This window comes from Motacilla alba, unplaced genomic scaffold (genome assembly GCF_015832195.1).
Source record: "Motacilla alba alba isolate MOTALB_02 unplaced genomic scaffold, Motacilla_alba_V1.0_pri HiC_scaffold_28, whole genome shotgun sequence".
NCBI classification, from domain to species: Eukaryota; Metazoa; Chordata; class Aves; order Passeriformes; family Motacillidae; genus Motacilla; species Motacilla alba.
The window spans coordinates 3,305,859-3,325,581 of record NW_024037374.1 but is presented as its reverse complement, the minus strand read 5'-3'; the positions used below and the strand labels follow the sequence as shown (position 1 = coordinate 3,325,581).

Genomic DNA, 19,723 nt, shown 5'->3' with positions numbered 1-19,723 from the left:
GCCTGTAAGTCCCATCTGACTTCTTTCCTGGTAATATGGGTGTATTATGGGGGGACATACATGGTTCCAAGGTCCCATCCTCAAGTAGGTCCTGGATCACCGGCCATAGTCCTCATCTCCCCTCCAGGCACAGTGGATATTGTCATACCCAGACTGGATGGCTCTCAGCAACTATTTTTATTACTATAGGTTTCATGTTCAATTTACCTCAATTTTTCAGTTTTGCCCACACCATCTCATGAATTTTGCTCTCATCCTCTTCCCTTAATTGGAGAAGCTTAACCACCATCTTTCCTTCCTCTAAGCATCCTCCAATGTCTAACTGCACTTGTAAATCCCACCCTAATAGATTGCACCCTGCTTCTGAAACTAATAGAACATCCCCAATTCCTATTTTATTTGCCTCTTTAAACTTTACTTCCTTTATAACTGAGACCTTGAACCCCTCTCCTTTTGCACCTACTACTTGAATGCTATCTTGGCCGTTTTTGGCACCCCTTTGGGATTTTAGCAACACAAGCTCTTTCAACCCCCATGTCTACTAGGAATTAAAATTCTTCCTCCTTGGAGCCTATTTTTAAAGTTATCAAGGGCTCCTGATGGTATTCTGTCCCCAGGAGGTAGAGCCCCTGACACCCCTAATCTTCCGCTTCTCCTTTTTGCTCAGTCTCAAAGACCCTCAGCTCCTTTTCCTTCTGGGGGCAATTCTTTCTGATATGTCCATCCTCTTTACAGTAAAAGCAAACTGCTCCTAGATTCCCCCGTTTACCAAACTCTCCTTTTTGTGCCCAGTCCCAAGGAGCTGCATCCCCCCTCCATCTATCTTCCCACACTCAGAATCCCCCTGCCTTACCTGGGTTGTTCTTCACATGCTGGTTTCCTTCCCTAATGGCAGTTGCCATTCCCTTGGCTTCTGCCTTGGCCTTCTCTTCATCCCTCTTTACATACACCTTCTGTGCTTCCCTTGAAAGATCCTCTAACCTCTTTTCTTGACAACCATCTAACTTCTCTAACTTTCTCCGTATATCTGGCCAGGGCATGAGTGACCAAATTTATCTTTAGTAAGATCCACCCGGCCACTGTGTCAGGGTCAACTCCTGAATACTGCCTCATATTTTCCTTCAACATTTCTAACTACTCTCTTGGGGTTTCTTCCCTCTTCTGCTGCTCATCGAAAGCCTTACGGGCTTTTTGATGACATGGAGCTGCCTCTTTGATACCTCTTCTAATCAATGTTCTATATTCCTCCATGTCTTGCCTTCCCCCAGTGCTGTTGTGGTCCCAGGTGGGGCACACTGTGGGCATTTTCAGATCCCCAGGGGGTCCTTGCACATGCTCCCTTTCCCATATTCATATCCCAGCCACCCGGATCATCTGTCTTTCTTCTGGTGTGAACAACATCGTCATTACTGATTGCATCTCCTCCCATGTATAAATACTGGGCCCCAGAAACTTGTCTAACTGCTCCGCTAACCCGAGGGGGTCCTCTAGTAGTCCTTTTAATTCCTTTTGAAACATTCTCACCTCAGAGGAACTGAGAGGTATGGTTACAAATCCAATTCCTCCCTGTACCCCTCCAGGGGTACTTCCCTCAGGGGGTACAGTCCCAATGCCTGGCTCCCATCTTCTGATCTGCTTTCCTCTCTTTGTGCTCCCCTGCTCCTGGTGTTCTGGCTGGGCCCATCAGGGGCTAGGGGAGGTGCAGCTGGAGCTCCTGCAGGTGGGGCGGGCGGGTGGTAAGTGGTCTAATGGGTCCCACTCTGTATGTTCTGCTACCTTAAACACACTCGCCTTCGAGGGTGCGGTTTCCCCTTCCCAGCAAGCAGCACAGTCACCCTCCTCCTGATCAAATAGTTTCTTAGCTCTTACATACATGTTTAATGCTCGGCATATCCATCCCTCCTCTGACCCATATCTCAGCCAGTATACATGACCACTCCTAATTTCCCTCCTGGTCCATTCCAATATGCAGTACTGAACCATTTTGCTCTCGTCCTTATCTCTGGTGTTGGGGTCATATTTCCACCGGGCAAGCTTTCTTCCCAGTGGACTATCTGGGAGTATGTCCATAGGTTCCTCTTCAGTCTCTGCTTCTTCCTTTGGGGATTGGCTGCTCACCCATGATCCCATCCTGACCAGCAGATCCCAGGTCTGCCCCCGACAGAGCCCACCATTCCAGCCACAGGCCCTGCCGACAGAGCCCGCCTCGCTACGAAGGGCGAGGGAAAGGGGAAAAAAAGAAACCAGGAAAGGAGGAAGGAGTAGGGAAGAGAAGAGAGAGAGGTAAAATGGAGGAAAAAAAAGGGAGAGAGAAAAAAAAGTAGAAAAAAAGCTTTACCTCTCTTCTGAAAAACCTCCCATCCAGTGGCATTCGTCCCCGCTCCCCGGCTCGGCTCGCTCCTCCCCGACTTGCTGCGGCACAGCTTGGCTAAGGTCTGCCCCTGGTCTGCCCCTGGTCCCCCCTGGCTTGGTTAAGCAGCTCCACCCCGACTCGCCACGGCACGGGAAGTGTCACACCTGCTACAGGGTGACCCCAGTGCTGCAAACCTCTCGGCCGTTGTCCCGTTTCGAGCCCTGTTATGAGCAGAAAAGTGGTCATTTTTTTTTAAAGTTGCAGAGTGAACAGGTTAAACCAATTGCTGCTAAGTTGGAGTTTTAACTATTTGTTGATAATAATTTAATGTTGTAATCACCTGTTATTATTAGGGGTTTTTTTAATTACCTGTTGTTGATGGTTAGAAATCCCTCTTCGTAGGGTATCACCCTGCTGCTTCCTGGAAAATGGCATGTGGGACTGCGAGGAGCAGGTGACATTGGCGCTGGTATGCAAATGTGGAAACACCTCATCAAATCTAGCAAGAAAAACCCCTAAAACAATGAGCCACCATAGAATTAAGAGATCTAAGTGATGTCTAGAGGTGAGGAACTGAATGCAGCGTCTGCTAAGATCATTTTTACCTTTCACCCTATCCTAAAGGATGGCGGCTAGAAAGAGGACCTCAAATGTCAAACTGAAAAACCAGAATCTCCTGGTGCTCTCGTGAGGACGGAAGCCCCAGCTCTGCCTGCATACCAGCGGACACAGCTGCAGTCTGCCTCTTCCTCCGTGCCACTCCTAGGAGCAGCGACAGCATGTGCACGACCTGTCGGTTCTCCCCGCCCGAGCTGATTTTTTTCTTATTAAAGGCATTAGAAAGGAGAAACATCTCCTGCCTTATTTATTTCAGCCTATTTTTATTTCAGGATCTCAGCTGGCTCCGGGAACCACGGAGCTGTTTGCGCCCAAGAGCCGTCCCCGCCCGAGCTCGGCCTGGCCCGCCGGCACTTGCCCCGAAAGCAGCGCTGGCTGCTGCCGCTCGGCCAGCCCGGAATAGCACAGCGCTGGCTGTGCTGCCCCTGAAACTGCCCCTGGCTACCGCCGCTCGGCCGGCCCGGAATACCACAGCGCTGGCCACACGCTAGAGCCCGGGGCTGCCCCAAGTGGGCCCCCACTCGACCCCCTTTGTGTGTGCTGGCTCTGTGCTGCCAAATCCTTCACAAACCCTTCTGTCTCCCACGTCCCGCCGGCCACGGGGGAAATCCCCTCTTTCCTCTTCACCCCGCGTCCCGCCGTTCTCTCCAGCCGCCCAGTATCCTAAAGCTCCAATGGACCAGGACAGGTCTGGTATAGTACTGGCGTGGAGTTCACTTTCCTAAAGCGGAATTACGGAGTAATTCTCTGGCCAAAAAATAGTACTCAACCCTCTTCTTCTCTTTTCTTGATCCAGCCTCCTGTTGTCTCCAGGCTTCAGCCTGCGACCACTGGTGGCCCTGGAAGTGTCCGATAGACTCCGCCAAATTTGTGGTGTGGCTGTGCCTCTTTTCAAAAACTCCGAGCGCCACCGGGGCGAGGTGTTTATCCAGGATGAGATAAGGCACGGAGAACAAAGGATTTTCCCCACCATGTGCTCACCCACACAATGGAGGTTCTGCCTTTCAACCCTTTAGCCCCACCCAAAGCTCTGTCCATCGACCCCTTCTTCGCTGTCCAGTGATGGAGATCACTTCCTCAAATCCTGATTGGAGATCAGATGTCGCCACAGTGACAGTCCGACCCTCCCAAATGTCCCAAACCCTGGCTGTCCCTTGACAACAGTGCAAGGGGGTAAAACATAACTATAAATCTATACAACTTTTCTTAACCTATGTACATTATATTTGTCTGTTAATTGAGAGAGTCAATCATCGCATTACTCATCTGTCACACAGACACAGAGTGGCTGTCCCTGAGCTCCAGCGCCTCCAGTTCCTGCTGCAGGGCCAGACCTGACTCTGCTGCTCTGCTGGGCTGGGGCAGGGAAAGGCTGAACTGGGCAGTGCCAGGGAGAGGAAAACAATGGAGCCTTGTCCCCATGAGGCCCCACAGGGTCAGAATGGTCTCTGTGGTTCCATGAGGCCCCACGGTGTCACAAGGGCCCCTTGGTTCCATGGAGCCCACAGGGTCAGTTTTGCCAGTGGGCAGGGTCAGCACCAAAGACACAGACACCAACTGAAGGAATTGTGTAATTTATGTAATGTACATCTGCAAAAAATTACAGAAGCATAAGATCATCAAAGCACATAATCATTAGAAAATAATCACAAAAGCAGAAGCTCAGCAATGCACCCAACCATCACCACCAAAGACTGCAGCAGTGATTCAGAAAGATCCAGCACCGGTTACCCTCAGGCTTTGCCATCCCCCAGATCCACACAGCAGCTGGGGGAAGCTGTCACAGCCAAGGGCTGCAGAGCCACTCCTGGGCACTGGGAATTCCTGCAGGTGCCTCCAGCCACAGGGGAGGCTCCAACCTCGCTGTGAGAGGGCCCAGCTCTGACAGTGCTGAATGAACAAACTGACAGCACTGCTAGTGTGGGAACATCTGGTTTCATCCTCCTCTTGGCTTCCTCCCAAAGCCTGGCCCGGGCCCAAGGAGGAACCAAGGGAGGTGACTTTGACCATTTAGTTCCAAACAAGGCCAGATGGGGCCTTGTCTGATTTTTAAATACAGAAAGATAAGTCCACATTTCACCAATTAATAGATACAGAGATCATATTGCTAATAGAGATTCATTAATGAGCTGATACAAATATAACCTTTGGTTGGAAGGTTCATCTGGAGGTCAGCTTTGGCTCAGGGCCTAATGTTCAGGCCTCAGTCAGGGCCTGGTGTTGAGAACTCAGGACTTCACCTGGGTCCTTTAACCTGCAGATGAACTATAACCTTCATAACAATTCTTACAATAACACAGTTGAGATTTAGGTATTAGGCATAAAGGCATCGCCTCTTGTTCTTCAGTTATGTGCTGTTCAAGTTCATTACTCAGAGCTCTAATTCACATTCCTTTTAAAACAACCCTAATTAGTTGCTATTCTCTATTTATTTTATCAAATGCCCCCTATTTCTTGAGACTATGTCTCTTTTTAGACAAGTCTCAGCACTCTGTTTCTAGCATAAAGTGTCACAGAAATGCTGACATGGAATCATAGCACAGCAAGTGCTCACACTGCAATGATTACAGACACTGCCACAAATTCATTTCACAGCAGCCTCCAATTTAGCAGCCATGAAGCCAATCCCACCATGAAGAATTTTCTTCTTTCTGCCACTCTTCTACTGCTTTTTCTGTCAAGGTGATTCCTGACTGTTGGACTTCAAACCCATCACTGATAGCAGTGCAACATTCCTGTCCTAGAACAGCACAGGTTCCTCCCTGGCCAGCAAGCAGATCATCCAAGGCCATGCAGTTCTGTAGTGCCCCATTTGTGTTTGCTGGAGCTCCTGGGATGTGCTACTGGATATTTTAACAGGATCATTTGCTATTTCTTCTAAGAATCAATTTATCTCATAAGTGTAAACTCCACAGGACCAGGCAATGCACATGATGCACACGGTGAACCAGAATCTTTGGCTTTTGGAGACCAAAGCACTCCTTAGGGGGAAAATGTTCTCTGGGCCCCATCTCTTCCTTGTGGTTGTTGCTGAAGTACCCTTGAGGGAGGCATCAACATTGCCTGGAAACAGGACCCAAAGCATCCTTTGGGAAGCTGTTTCTGGACAGTCTCCACACACCCAGTAGCTCTCATTCCCAGTACCAAAGGTCTGATTTTTGATTTCCCACTGTGGGCTGCTGATGGACCCAGGGCTCCTCCCTGTGCTCCTGTTGTGTCCCCAGTGCCTTTGGGCCAGAGGAATTTCACAGTGGCCCTGCAGCTAGGAGTGGTGTGACACTGACACTGAACCAGTTCCAGCACCCCAAGTTCTCCTGACATTGGGAGTGATGGTAAAGCACAGAAATCCTCTCACACTGTGGCCTCTGTTACTAGAACAGGGTTTGGTTTCCCCTGAAGGGAAATCCTGGTGAATCCTGTCAAACTGATCATTGCATTCCTGTGTTCCACAGCACAGTTTTCTGTAACTGTCCCTTCACTGGCTCCGTTATGAGGCAGAGCCCATGGACAGAGTTCTGGCCACCCCCAGGGTGGGCCCTCCAAGGGAACCCCATTCCTTCCAACTGCAGCTGAGAACATACCCAGCAATTAGTGACATAGAGTACTTTGGCCACTTTGATCCTTAAATTTTCAAAACATTTCTGATGACCAATCCCTTGGTGAAGCTCTAGAGGTGTTTCTGCAAGCAAAGATTCTGGCTGACTCTCAAGATACAACTCATAGACATCAGCAGTACTTCAGGGACAAGGGTTAATCATTATTTTTCCTCAATCTCATTTGGGATAAGAACAGTAATTCTGTTGTCCATGGAGCTGTGCCTTTTTAATTCCAGAAGAATGCCCCCAAGTCCTTTGCTGTTCAGCTTTAGCACGGTGTCTGTGGGTAACAAAGCTTGGTGGGGCCCTTTCCCCTGTGGCTGGAAGGGGGCCGGGTCCCAGTCCCTGAGGGGCACCCAGGCTCCTGGATGGAATTTGTCTGGAAGTCCCTCAGTGTCACAGCAGCCTTCCCATGGAGCCCCGTGGATCAGAGCATTTTCCAAAGGGGCCGTTGGGGCAAGCAGGGAGATTTGGTCTGGCAGGATGTGTAAAACAATCTCCTGTAATATCTACTTGTTCTCACACAGAACACTGGGCTGCAGGGACACATTCCCATTGTTCCTGCCCAGCTTTCAGCATTCAAACAGTGCTGTCTTTCCCAGGAGCTGCTCCTTCAGCTGCCTCGGGAGGGCCTTTTGGCCTCTGGAGCCACACTCTGGCTCCATGATTAGGACTGCTGGATCCAAACCTGTATCTCCACCAACAGCAGTGAATTGAGGTGGATCTCATTCTTTCACAATTGTTTTAAAAACCTGACAATATCAATAATTGTGCTACCCTGTAATGGGACTGAATAATCCAGTCTTGTTCTCTGTTGTTTAACACAATTCCTTCAATTTCTCCTTGATAATCTGCATCAGTTCCTCCTCCCATGACAGGAACACTTTGCAAGGCCAAGATCCAGTGAGCAGTTATCAAACCAAAGTGTCCTGGAGGAATCTGAATTCCTGTTTTGGTATTGATAACTCTCATTTGCTTCTGATTTATCCTAACTAATTCCAATGCATGAAGGTCCAGCCCTGCAGCCTCTGGGCTGGCCCTGCCAGGGGCCATCACAGCCAGAACAATTTCCCAGGCAGTCCAAGTCTCACTGTCCGTGGCTGTATTTGCAAATTGGGTGCAGCCGTGCACAGCCAGGGGGTTTCCATTTCCCCAGTGGGCCATTGTTAAGGGTATGGAGCACACCTGGCAGATGGGTTCTCCATGGGGACAGGTTCCCATCTCCTCATTTCTTCAGCTGCTCTTTTGACAACCCCTTCACCCATTCATCCAATCCTGCAGCTTGTGGATTGTCTGGGATATGAAAAACCCAGCAGCCTTAATCACAGCATTTCTCACAGTAATAGAAAAAGCATTCTGCATCACAGGATCAGCAAATCCTGTAAAAATAGCCAATTTCATCCTTTCCTCCTTTATTCCTTGTATACAATCTTGCAAAGTTCACCACTGACGGCTGGGTCTTGGCCAGTCCTTTTCTGTAGGGTATTTAGTGTCACAGTGAGCAGCCAAAGCTGACATATTAGCATTGTCAGCCTTCACATTATCCATTTTAACTATATAGATATAAATAGTGTTGCATTATATTATATAAAACTACTAAAATTAAAAAAAATTATTATAATATCACTTGCACAAGTGAACCAGAGCTCAAGATTAAAACTTCCTTCTGTCACTCCATGTGGGAGTGTTCCAACAATTCTTCCTTCTGTTGGTGCTGTTTCCAATGTGGTGTTATGAAAATCCATCCTCATCTTCCCAAACCCACAAGTTCTTTTCCTTTTCCAATATGTAAATTTTGGATTCATTTTAAGCCACCCAGGGGTTCAGCCTCTTTTAACCAACTGCCCCACTGCTCACATGGTGCTCCGACCTCAGCCCACTCCAGAGCCAGCCAACTCCAGGGAAGGGCTTCCCACCTGGGAATTTCAGCTGGGACTGATTCCTCGCATTTGCTTTTAAAAAGTGGCATTTTGTTGTGATCTGGCCAGACTGTGCCAGTTTTGTTTTGCCAGTGGGCAGGGTCAGCACCAAAGACACAGACACAGACTGAAGGAATCAGTGTCATTTACTGCAGCTCAAAGCAGCAAAGAATCACAAAAGGAGCAGCTCAGCAATGCACCCAACCATCACCACCAAGGATTGCAGCAGTGATTCAGAAAGATCCAGCACCAGTTACCCTCAGGCTTTGCCATCCCCCAGATCCACACAGCAGCTGGGGGAAGCTGGCACAGCCAAGGGCTGCAGAGCCACTCCTGGGCACTGGGAATTCCTGCAGCTGCCTCCAGCCACAGGGGAGGCTCCAACCTCGCTGTGAGAGGGCCCAGCTCTGACAGTGCTGAATGAACAAACTGACAGCACTGCTAGTGCGGGAACATCTGGTTTCATCCTCCTCTTGGCTTCCTCCCAAAGCCTGGCCAGGGCCCAAGGAGGAACCAAGGGAGGTGACTTTGACCATTCAGCTCCAAACAAAGCCAGATGTCAGATTTCATGGCCTTGTCTGGCTCCTAAATACAGAAAGGTCAATACATGTTTCACCAATGAGTGGATACATCTATCACAGTGCTAATGAGCATGCATATTTCATTAGTGAGCAGATACAAAGATAACCTTTGGTTGGAAGGCTCATCCAGAGGCCACCTTTGGCTCAGGGCCTGCTGTTCAGGCCTCACTCAGGGCTGTTGTCCAGGCCTTGGCACTTCAGGGACCACTTCAGTGGTTTAGTGCTGGGCTTGGCACTGCTGGGTGACCAGCTGGACTGGATGAGCTCAGAGGTCTTTTCCAACAGAAAGGATTCTGTGATTCCAGGATTCTATCTGCTGCATTCAGCTAGGTCCATGTCAGCAGCATTCATTTGCTCAGAAAGTCTCCTCTTGCCCAGCTCTTGTGGCCTGAGGCTTCAGCTCCTTCAGCTCCTGGTGCTGAGCTGCTCCTGCTGAACGAGACGACTCAGAGAGAAGAACACAGTCCATCCAATTCCTTCTGGGACACGGAGAGGGGAGGCTGTGGAAACAGCAGCATTGTTTGGTGTGGCCTCCTCTCTGCCCTTCACAGCTTTCAGCGCTCTGAACCAGCCAAGAGCTTTCTGCAGGAGTGCAATGAAGCAGCTGTTCCTGCTCCACGGTGGAGACCCTCCTTTCTCTGCCCTTGGAGCTGCCTGGGCACAGCAGCCTTTTCCATCTGGAAGCTCCCCATGGACAGGGAGTCCCCAGCTCCGCTCCTTGCACAACCCCAGGAGCCCAGGGCTGCCATCTCAAGTTCCTGCTGGCACTGGGGGCTCCCAGGTGCCTCAGGCTGCTGTGACACCGCTGCACACGGCAGGCAAGAGTGGCAGGGGCTGTGCTCAAAGTCAGCTCCATGTGCTGCTGCTGCTGCTCTGGGGTCATTTGTGCAGCCCTGGCCCAGAGTCAGGGATCAGCTCCAGGCCCTGCTGCTGCTCCCTGGGGATCAGCCCCAGTTTGGGTGCTGCTGTCAGGGCCAGCAGAAGCGGTGGCTGGAGCAGTGGGTGCTGACAGTGCCCCAAGCCCCGGGGCCAGAGGGGTCCCTGGGCTGGGGCTGGGAGGGAGCTGCCCCTTGTTCTCCCTCTGCCCCAAGCAAAGCTGGGCCGGGCACAAGGGGGGCAGCACAGCCTCCAGGGAGCCTGCGAGTCTCTTCCAGCCCTGGCTGCTCAGAGTTTGGCCTTGGAGCCTCAGGTGGCCAAAGGCAGCTGCTCCTGGTCCCTCTGTGTGCCCGTGTTCAGCAGTGCTGCTCCATCAGTCTGTGCCCAGCAACGGGGAAAAGCCTCAGCCCTGCAGGGCCAGGAGCTGCCGGGCTCTGCCTGAGCAGCTCAGCCAGAGGGAAGGGAGCTGCTCCACATGAGAACCAGGAGCAAAACACATTCCTTTTAGAGGATGTGTTTCCTATTCAAAGAGAAAAAAAAGGAAATAGTCATAAAAAACTGTATAAAATTTGAAAGATAAAAACAAAAACCAAGTGTGTTGTGAAAAACTTCTCTAGCTTTGGATTAAGAGGTAACTTGAAGGAACGCGTGGGTTTCAGGCTGTAAATCCCCCGGCTAGCTTGGGATTTACGCCCGCACGGATCCTACATAGACGAAGTAAAGGACGAGAAGCGCTCTTTCTCCACGTGGTTCTGATGTCCTGTTTATTAGCTGGAAGAGGACATCTGCATCGTAGGGTTTCCAGGTGAAGGAGAGAGAGAGTTCCAATCTCAAGGGACATTTATACCCACGGAATGGGAGGTGGGGACAGAAGGCCACAGCTAAGGGGACACAGTGAGGAGGGGCGAAGGGAGGGGCTTCAAGGGACAAACCACCTTACCAGGGGGTACCATGGGAAAAGTTCACCCAGTGCAGAACATCTAAATACCTATCTAGTGCATCACAACAGTAACTGATCTTTTGAAAAAGAGAACTCAGTTATTTACTTTTTGAACGTGCTGATGGCATGGATCCATCTCACGGACCTCAACAGCCTTTTAAAAAAGTTTTTGGGGTTTGTTTCCAACACTGTTTTTTTAAATTGTAGTTGAAGCAATAGGAAATTGCTTTGTGCCCTGCCACCTCCAAGCAGGACTGGGAATCTAAACTCTGTCACATCCCAAACACTTTAGAAGATACCCTTCCTTCTCACCCTGTGAATGAGCTGCACATTCCCCTTGAAACTGTCAGGGGTTTCCAAAAGACACAAAGTCCCACTTACAGCTTTTTGCTCTGGTTTGGAAGTGCACAAGGGCAATTCTCCATCCACCAGCTCCAGACTGCACTGCCTCAGGAACACGGCCCACTCGCCAGCTTTGGCCCACTCGTGGCACTTCTAGAGGAGGAAGAAAGGGCAATTGCACAATTCCAGCCAAAAAGGAATCAAGAGTGCGACAGACAAAACATCCTGGGGAGATGCAGGCGTTCAGCTGGGACTGTGGAGAGTTTGGGTCCTTGCCAATTGGATGTGTGTCCCCAGCTGCAATCTCTGGGCCTGCAGGAGAGTCTCACTCCCCTGCCAAAGCAGAAAGCTCAGGCGCTGTGCTCGGAACGGGCTCGTCTGATGCAAAGCTGTCAGAGCAATGTGAGGGCAGAGCCAGCCCAGCCGTGCCCAGGGCTGAGCCCAGCAGAGCCCTGGCAGAGCCCAGAGCAGCCTCAGCACCCGCAGAGCCCGGCTGCAAGGAGAGAAACCAGAAACCGCCCGTCAGCTGAAGGCTCCTGTCCCCTTGTCCCAACGCCCGCGGTGCCCAGGCCATGCTGGCTGTGCTCAGAGCTGTGCCCAGAGCTGTGCCCAGAGCTGCCCAGCACTGCTGCCTCTGGGAGCAGAGCAGGAGGGCAGGACACGTGCCCAGCCTGCAGCCAGCCACGGCACATCCAGCCCTCAGCAGCTGCCCAGAGCCAAAAGCAGCTGGGCAGCCAAATGAAGAATTCATTGCGTCTGCCCCAACAAAGGGGTGCCCAGCCAGGTGTGCTTTGGTGCCCGGCCAGGCCATGCCATGCCCAGACCTGGGAGAATCCCCCTGGCTCTGGACTCACCTGCAAATTGGGCGCAGAGTGTGTTTTTGAAGAAGGTGCCAGAATCCAAGTCCATCATCTTCAGCTGGCCAGGCCGAGGAAGAGACTGTCATCCTTGAGGCTGTCCTTGGTGTCTCCAGCAGCAGCCCCACCTGGTACAGCTTCTCCAGGGGCTCCTTCTCCTTCCCTGGGGCCAGACCGGGCTCTCAGGGCTCTGCCCAGGGCCCCAGCTGTCAGTGAACCAGACAAACAAAGCCAGGGCGGATGGTGGCCACCAGTGCTTGCCACACCAGGTCTCCAGCTCAGCTCCAGCCCAAGAGCTGCGTGTTCCCTTCTGCTGACCCCTGCTCAGAGCCACAGGCAGGACAAAACCAGTCTGGTTTGCTTTGCCACTGACTGCCAAGAGATGTGTGGAGCTGGTACCTGCCAGGCCCCTGGATCCAACTGTGCACGTGGATCTCTCCCATCTTCTAGGGCAGAGGAACACCCTGCACCCAAGCATGGCAGAAAAGCTCTTCTAAGGATGGCCTGTCCGAGGGCTGCATGGACAAACACCTCTTAATGACATCCTGGCACTCTGGGGAGAGAAACCAGAAATCACCAGTCAGCTGGAGAAGCTGCCCCCCTGTTCCCGTGCCCCGGCCATGCTGGATGTGCCCAGAGCTGGGCCTAAACTTCCCCATGGATTCTCTGTTTGGAGGCGAGCAGGAGAGCAGGACATGTGCCACCTCCTCAGCAGCTGCCTGAGCGGGATGCCCATGAGCCCGCAGCTGTCTCCCAGCACTGGTATTCCCCCCGTGCCCAGAGATGAGGATCCACCTTGAGAGAGCCGTGGTGAGAACAAGATGCGCCCCCAGATGATCTCCTGGCCCCTCCTGAACGGGTGCTTGCCCATGACCAGCTGGTACAGCAGGAGACCCAGGGACCAGATCGTCGCTGCCTCGCCGTGGTAGCGCTGGTGGTGGATCCACTCGGGTGGGCTGTAGGACAGGGTTCCTGTGGAACACAGACGGAGCTCAGCAGGGGGATGCTGCTGCTGCTCCCAGAGCCTGGCCCCAGCATCCCTGGGCATGTGGAGGCTGCCCCAGAGGCACACGGGATGACTGCTGCCCTCTCGCCAGCACCTGGGACTTGTGTACAAACTCGGGGCTGGAAGAGGGCAGCAGAAGCCCTGGGAAGGCCCAACCATGACACACAAAGGAAAAACCCACCCCACGGTGGAGAAAACCCACTCTCCTCCCTGCCTGCATGGCCCCCAAAAATGTTAATAAGCCAAGGCAAACAAGGGAAGCAGAGCAGTCCAAGCCCTTCCTCGCCTGCACACCAAACTGTCCGGGGCACAGGGTCAGACCCCCCTCTCTGCTACCCCCATGGGGGTTTTGTCAGGCTGGCTGCCCCAGCTCCAGCCCCAGCCCAGGGCACAGTAGGTGCTGAAGGCTGTCAGCAGCGCTGGGAGCTGGCCCCCCTCACACCCCCACCCAAATCAACTTGGCTCCAGCATCAATCCCATCCCAGCTGCAACAGGGGAAGCCCCAGTGCTACAGCCAGGCTGGGCCATGAGATGCCCAGGAGCATCCCCTGCGAGGGCTCACCTGCAAACTGGGTGTAGGCTGTGTCTTGGAGGAAGGCGCCACAGCCAAAGTCGATGAGTTTCAGCTGCCCGCTGGCCAGGTCGAGCAGGATGTTCTCGGGCTTGATGTCCCTGTGCAGGACCCCGCGGCTGGTGCAGTGCCGCACGGCCTCCAGCACCTGGCGGAACAGCCCCCGCGCCTCCTCCTCCGGCAGGAACCTCCGCTCCGCCAGGACACCCGAGAGCTCCTGGCACCGCTCCGGACGCTCCAGCACCAGCAAGAAGCTGTCGGGGAGCTCAAGCCACTCCAGGAGCTGAATGACACCAGCACAGCCTGGCGACACCTTGGCCAGCAGCACGATCTCCAGGGGCGCGCTGCTGCCGTCGGGCTGCGGCAGGAGCGCGATGCCGTCAGCGGGGCTCAGGCCGTGCCGGGGCTCTGGGAGCCCTCAGCCAGCCCGGGATGCTCCGCATGCCCCGCTCAGCCCACGCCCGCTCTCCCCGCAGGGCTCCCGGCGGCTCCCGCCCTGCCGGGCCCCGGCTCCTCGCCGCCCGGCACGGCCCGGCTTCTGCCGCTGGCCCCGCTCACTCACCAGCTCGCCCCAGTGCCGGATGCGATCCCGCGGCACGCGTTTGATGGCCACCTGCGAGCAAGGGAGAGCAGCGGGCTCAGCTCGACGCCCGCCCCGCCGCGCCCCCACCTTCTTCTTCTCCCCCTTGTCCTCCTCCTCCTCCTCCCCCTCCGCCCGCCGCCGGCCCCGCCGCTCACCGGGGCGCCGTCCGAGAGCCGCGTCCCCGAGCAGACGCTGCCGAATCCGCCGCGCCCCAGCAGCGAACCCACTCGGTAGCGCTCCTGCAGGGCCTCCTGCGCCTTCCCTGCGGGCCACACGCGGCTGTCAGCGCTCGGCCCGGGGCCAGCAGCGGCCCCCGAGCGCCCCCCGAGCGCCCCGGGCCGGGCAGCCCCACCCGCCCCGGGCCCCGGCGGCTCGGGGCCGGCGGCCGCGCTGCCGAGCGGCGGAGCTCGGGCCGGGGAAGCCGCAGCGGAGGCGGCAGCAGCGGCCGCGCCGCCTGTGTCCTCCGCGGGCCCCGGGAGGAGCCGGCGCCGGGACCGGGACTGGAACCCACTGCGGGGCCGGGGCCGGGGCCGGGGCCGGGGCCGGGCTCGGGCCAGGCGGAGCCAAAGGGCGGCGATGCCGCCCCAGCCCCAGGCACTGATGCCCGCCCAGCAGCGCCACCGCCAGCACGGCCAGAGCCGGGCGGAGGCGAGACCGCGGCGGGACGCCCGGGGCCGGGGAGGGGGCAGCCCCAACCGGGGCCGGGGGCGGGCCGGGGGCATGGCCCGGCCCAGCACGGGGAGAGGGAGGCCGGGGAAGGGGGGATGGGAGCGGCCGAGCACGAAAGGGACACCGAGAGAGGGTGCGGGACACCGGGAGAGGGAGAGAAGGAACAAGGGAAAGGACGCAGAGGGTCTGTAAAATCGCTGCTCTTCTGCTCTTGTGCTCTTGTGCTGCTGCCGCTGCTGCTGCCGCTGCTGCTGCCGCTGCTGCTGCCGCTGCTGCTGCCGCTGCTGCTGCCGAAGCGCCGGGAGCGTTTGTGCGCGTGTCCGTTCCCCGCATGTCCGTTTGTCAGCGTGTCCGTTTGTCCGCGTGTCCGTTTGTCCGCGTGTCCGTTCCCCGTTCCGCCCCGCGCGCCCCGGGGCAGCACGGGCCGCTCCGCTCCGGGGCCCAACCGGACTCACGGAGCATCTCTTCCTCCCGCACCCGCGCCAAAGCCACCGGCTCGTTCAGCTGCCTCTTCCCCAGATCGGAACTCTTCTTTCCCGCAGTCTCGCAGCTTGCCCCTCGTGCTCGCTCGCCCCGGGCCCCATCCCGCCCGCTCGCTCCGCGCTGCGCTCTCTTCCCCACAAGCAAAGAAAGCGCTGCCCGGACTTTCCCCTGGAGCGGAGCAAAGCGCTGAACGAGGAGCCTGCCAGCGCCAGGCAGAGGCAGCCCCGGGGGAGGGCAGAGCAGGACATGAGCAGGGAGAAATGCAGCCCCTGCGGGGCAGCGCTGCTCCCCGGCCGCTCGGGATGGGGAGCGGCAGCGGCGGGGCCGCGCCCGGCGCGGTGCCCTCGTCCCCAGGGCTGGTCCTGCTTTCTTGTCCAGTTCCAGGTGAAAGTCGGAGACTGCCAATAGGAGGATTCGAATAAAGCATTGGAACTGCTATTGTTGCCGAGTTTGGATGCCAGTCCAATACAGCAGCTCAGCTCTCAGCTGTCTGCCTGCTCCCTGCCGGCACTTTCAGCCTGGAGCAAAGACCCTCTCTGCAAAGAAACTGCTGGCTGCTTCATTTCTCCTGCTGCTCATTGACACAGCTAGAAAAAACAGCTAGTTTGGATCCCGAGTCTGTCAAAACAAGTGAACTTTGCCATTTGAAGCCAAGACATAGAGTCTTGACCCCTGCACAATGTCCCAGGAATCGCCTTTGTTTCTGCTGTGGATTGTCACTGCTGAGGGGGAAATACTGGGGGAGCACATGCCCTGTCTCTAGAACCCCTGGCTGACCAAAGCACCGTGCTCTAAAATCTTGCATTTGCAGGTTTCTGGTGTCTCCAGCATTGCTTTCAAAGCAAAACAGGAAGAAGGCAAACTGTGTGTAGCTAAAGGTACTGTAGAGTGTGCAAAACTGCCTAAGTCCTTGATCTCTGAGGTGAGATCAGTTTGGAAAGGCTGTGATGTAGAAGGAGTGCAACACAGAAAAGGGGAACATAGAAGGAAAGGAATTAATTGTAGATGTGAACATCTTGGCTTGTTTCTTTCCATTTTCATTGTACTTGTGAAAAATCTGTTCTGCTTTTCCAAGAACCTTCTCTACAGTGATGTTTGCTCTTTTCAAGAACCTTTCCTGAAGAACAAGATCGAGCTCCTGTCACAAGATGTGCCACCACCTGCAGCTTCTCTTGGCTTCCCACACCGTGTGTGCAGCAGGACTCTTGCAGCAAAGCAGGACAAAGGTTTGGAGAACTTGACAACTTGTCCTTTCTTTTCCTGGTGGACTGGGGAGTTGTGCCGTGGGTAAGGTTTTCATTGTTGCTGTTCTATGCTAAGGAAACAGGAGGGAATTGTTAGGGAATACAAGCCTGGCTGAATGCAGCGAAAGAAACTCCAGAGCCTGCAGCCACAAGTGGAGAGCTGTGTGATAATCATTTGAACCACTCAGTGGACATCTTGAAAATGATCTGGAATGTGAAAATGCTCTGACGGGGGAGTTGGTTTCTGAGTTCAGTGTAGATGACTCCACATTTGATGCCTTGGTGCATAAATCAAGAGCACAATCAGTTCATGAGAAGCACCAGAACAAGCTGGACCTCTCAGAGCAGCCGACTGAAATAATCTGAAAAGGAGAACTGCAGGGAATGACTTGGTGAACCTTGCCTGGAAGAAGGGTGATTTTTTCTAATAATTACTAATCCATTCCCTTGGTTTTTGGCTTTCTTTGCAAGGCCATTTGCATCCCAGATTTGCTACGAAGTGAGAAGCCTGAGCTTGTGGAAGTGCATGAAAGATGCCCTGTTCCTCTGCAGGGACACTCAGGCTGGAGCAGGAGCCCTCTCTGGGGAAGCCTCCTCCAAGCTGGAATTTGTGTCGTGCTGGGAGAGGAGGAGGAGGGGAGAACGCTGGGCACTGTGTGGCAGGAGCAGGAGGTTTGGGCTGCAGGACGTTCCATCTGCGCTGCTGCCCCGCAATGGGCGCCCGTGCCCGGGGCTCTGGGCCTGGCCCCGCGTGCGCTGAGCTCCCTGGGCTGGGCTCAGGTTCCTGCTGGCACTGGGCAGAGGCTGGGCTCAAAATGGGGTCAGCAGCAGTGCAAAACACCTCTGGGCATCTACGTTTCCTGCTGCTGGGAAGAAGCAATGAAGCGAGTCGAGAAGTTCTGGTTTCTGTTTCTCCTGGTGGATTTTTTAATTTAATTCCAGACTGCAGAGGCAATTTCTGTGCTGGCCTCTGTCAGTTTATTCTATTTCAACAGTGTCAACAGCAGGGCTGTGTTTGAGTACTGAATATGTGGCCTATGAGGCTTTAATTCCCCTCGCCTTAGTGTTCAGCGGCTGGTAGGCATTCCAGTATCTGCTGATCTTTATGCATGCAATAAAAATATTGACTTCACTGCCATGAAAGCACCGTGGGTAGCAGCAACTGAAAGAGGCACTTGCAGTTTTTGGATAAAATTCAAGTGGCAAGCAGAAGAGGGCCAAGAGCAGCCATGATCTCCAGTTCCCAAGGCAAAGGCACCAGCAGCCTCCTGCTGTCACCTCAGGGTGAGTAAAACAGTGCTGAAAACAGTGCTGGAACCGGATCCTTTCTTCCTCTGAGGGCTGGCTCAGGGCAGCACAGGCAGGCCCTGAGGATTCAGGGCTGTGTGTGGGTGCTTGGTGCTCTACTCCAGATTTCAGCTGGAAAAAGCCCTTGGGAGCCGAGGCAGGAGCAGGTGGGAAGGGGCCGGCACTGCTGCTGCTCCTGGCCGGGAGCCCCGGCTGGGCCGGGCCGGCGCCCCCTGCGCTGCGGCTGCTGCTGCCGCCAGAGCCGGGCGGGACTCGGGGACAAGGAATGGGCTCGGGGGGACAGCAAAGGCCTGGGGGCTGCAGGGATGGTGGCGCTCGGGCCAGTGCCAGCACAGAGCTTCAGCCCGCAATGAACCCAGAGGGAAACACTGGGGAAAGGCTCCATTTCAGCCTCTCTTTACTCATTGCTGTGCAGGGACTGAAATGAAAGGAGAACAAGCAGGGCCTCCGCCTTTGGGAGGAGCCCTGCACCTGGGGCTGTGAGGGGTCATGAGGGGCTGTGAGGGGCTGTGGTATGCCAGGCCCCTCATGGAACCAAGGGTTCATTGTGACACTGCAGAACCAAGGAGATCATTGTTGACAGTAAGGAACCTCATGGAACCAGGGGCCCATGGTGCCCCAGCAAGGCCTTGTGGAACCAAAGGAACTGTGGTGACACTATGGAACCTCTGGTCCATTGTTACACAGCAGCCACAGCAGGGCTGCAGAACCAAGGAGATCATTGTGACACTGCACAACCTCATGGCATCAAGGCGTCCATGTTACGCTACTGAACCTCATGGAACCAAGGGCCCATTGTTACACTGTGGTACCAAGGAGACTGTTGTTGGCAGTACAAAAGTTCGTGGAACCAAAAGTCAATGGACTTTGTGACATTGTGTCATTGTGACACAATGTGACATTGTGGGGCCACATGGAACCATGGAGACCATTGTGACACTTCAGGACCCACTGGAACCAGGGGGCCATTGTGACACTGCAGGGCCTTGTGTAAGCAAGGGGTCATTGTAGCATGGCAGGGCCTCATGGAATCAAGGGGATCACAGTGACACTGTGGGGCTCCATAAGGGGCTGTGGGGCTCTGTAAGACCACGGGGCCATTCTGACTGTGGAACCAAGGATACCATTGTTACACTACAGGGCATCATGGAATGATGGAGGACATTGTGAGCCAGCGGGGGAACCCACTGAGGCTATTTTGACACTTCAAGGGCCATTGTGGAACTGCAGGGCCTCGTGGAACCAATGAGACCATTGTGACATCCCCCGGCCTCATGGGAGCAAGGGGCCATTGTGACACTATGGGGCCTTGTAGAACCGAGGGGCCCTTGTGAGCCTGTGTGGCACCATGGAACCAAGGAGAGCGCTGTGACACTGCAGGGCTCCGTGGAACTGAGAACTCGTGTGACAGTGAGGAGCCCAGTGGAACCGAGGGGCCATCCCATACTTCAGGGCTTCATGGAACCAAGGTGCCATTGTGATACTGTGGAACCAAAAGGGACCATTGTGACACTGTGGGGCTTCATGGAACCAACGAGACCATTGTGACACACTGAGTCCCCATGGAAACAAGGGGCCATTGTGATACTGTGGAACCAAAAGGGACCATTGTGACACTGCGGGGCTTCATGGAACCAACGAGACCATTGTGACACACTGAGTCCCCATGGAAACAAGGGGCCATTATGACACCAAAGTGTCTCACAGAACCAAGGCAACCACTGTGACACTGCAAGGCCTCATGGAAGCAAGGGGCCACTGTGACACTGTGGGTTCC

General features: G+C 54.5%; 1 protein-coding gene across 1 annotated transcript; it reads right to left on the bottom strand.

Annotated features, from left to right (window-relative positions):
• Nucleotides 1-9,295: 9,295 nt before the first annotated feature.
• Nucleotides 9,296-15,108, bottom strand: LOC119696329 (serine/threonine-protein kinase pim-1-like). The gene is made up of 6 exons (XM_038126031.1): nucleotides 14,398-15,108; nucleotides 14,222-14,272; nucleotides 13,651-14,017; nucleotides 12,878-13,054; nucleotides 11,265-12,635; nucleotides 9,296-10,463 (listed from the first exon to the last, which is right to left on the bottom strand). The coding sequence occupies exons 1-5, from the start codon at nucleotides 14,962-14,964 to the stop codon at nucleotides 12,529-12,531; spliced, it is 1,269 nt and encodes a 422-aa protein (XP_037981959.1). The 5' UTR covers nucleotides 14,965-15,108; the 3' UTR covers nucleotides 9,296-10,463; nucleotides 11,265-12,528.
• Nucleotides 15,109-19,723: the final 4,615 nt, after the last annotated feature.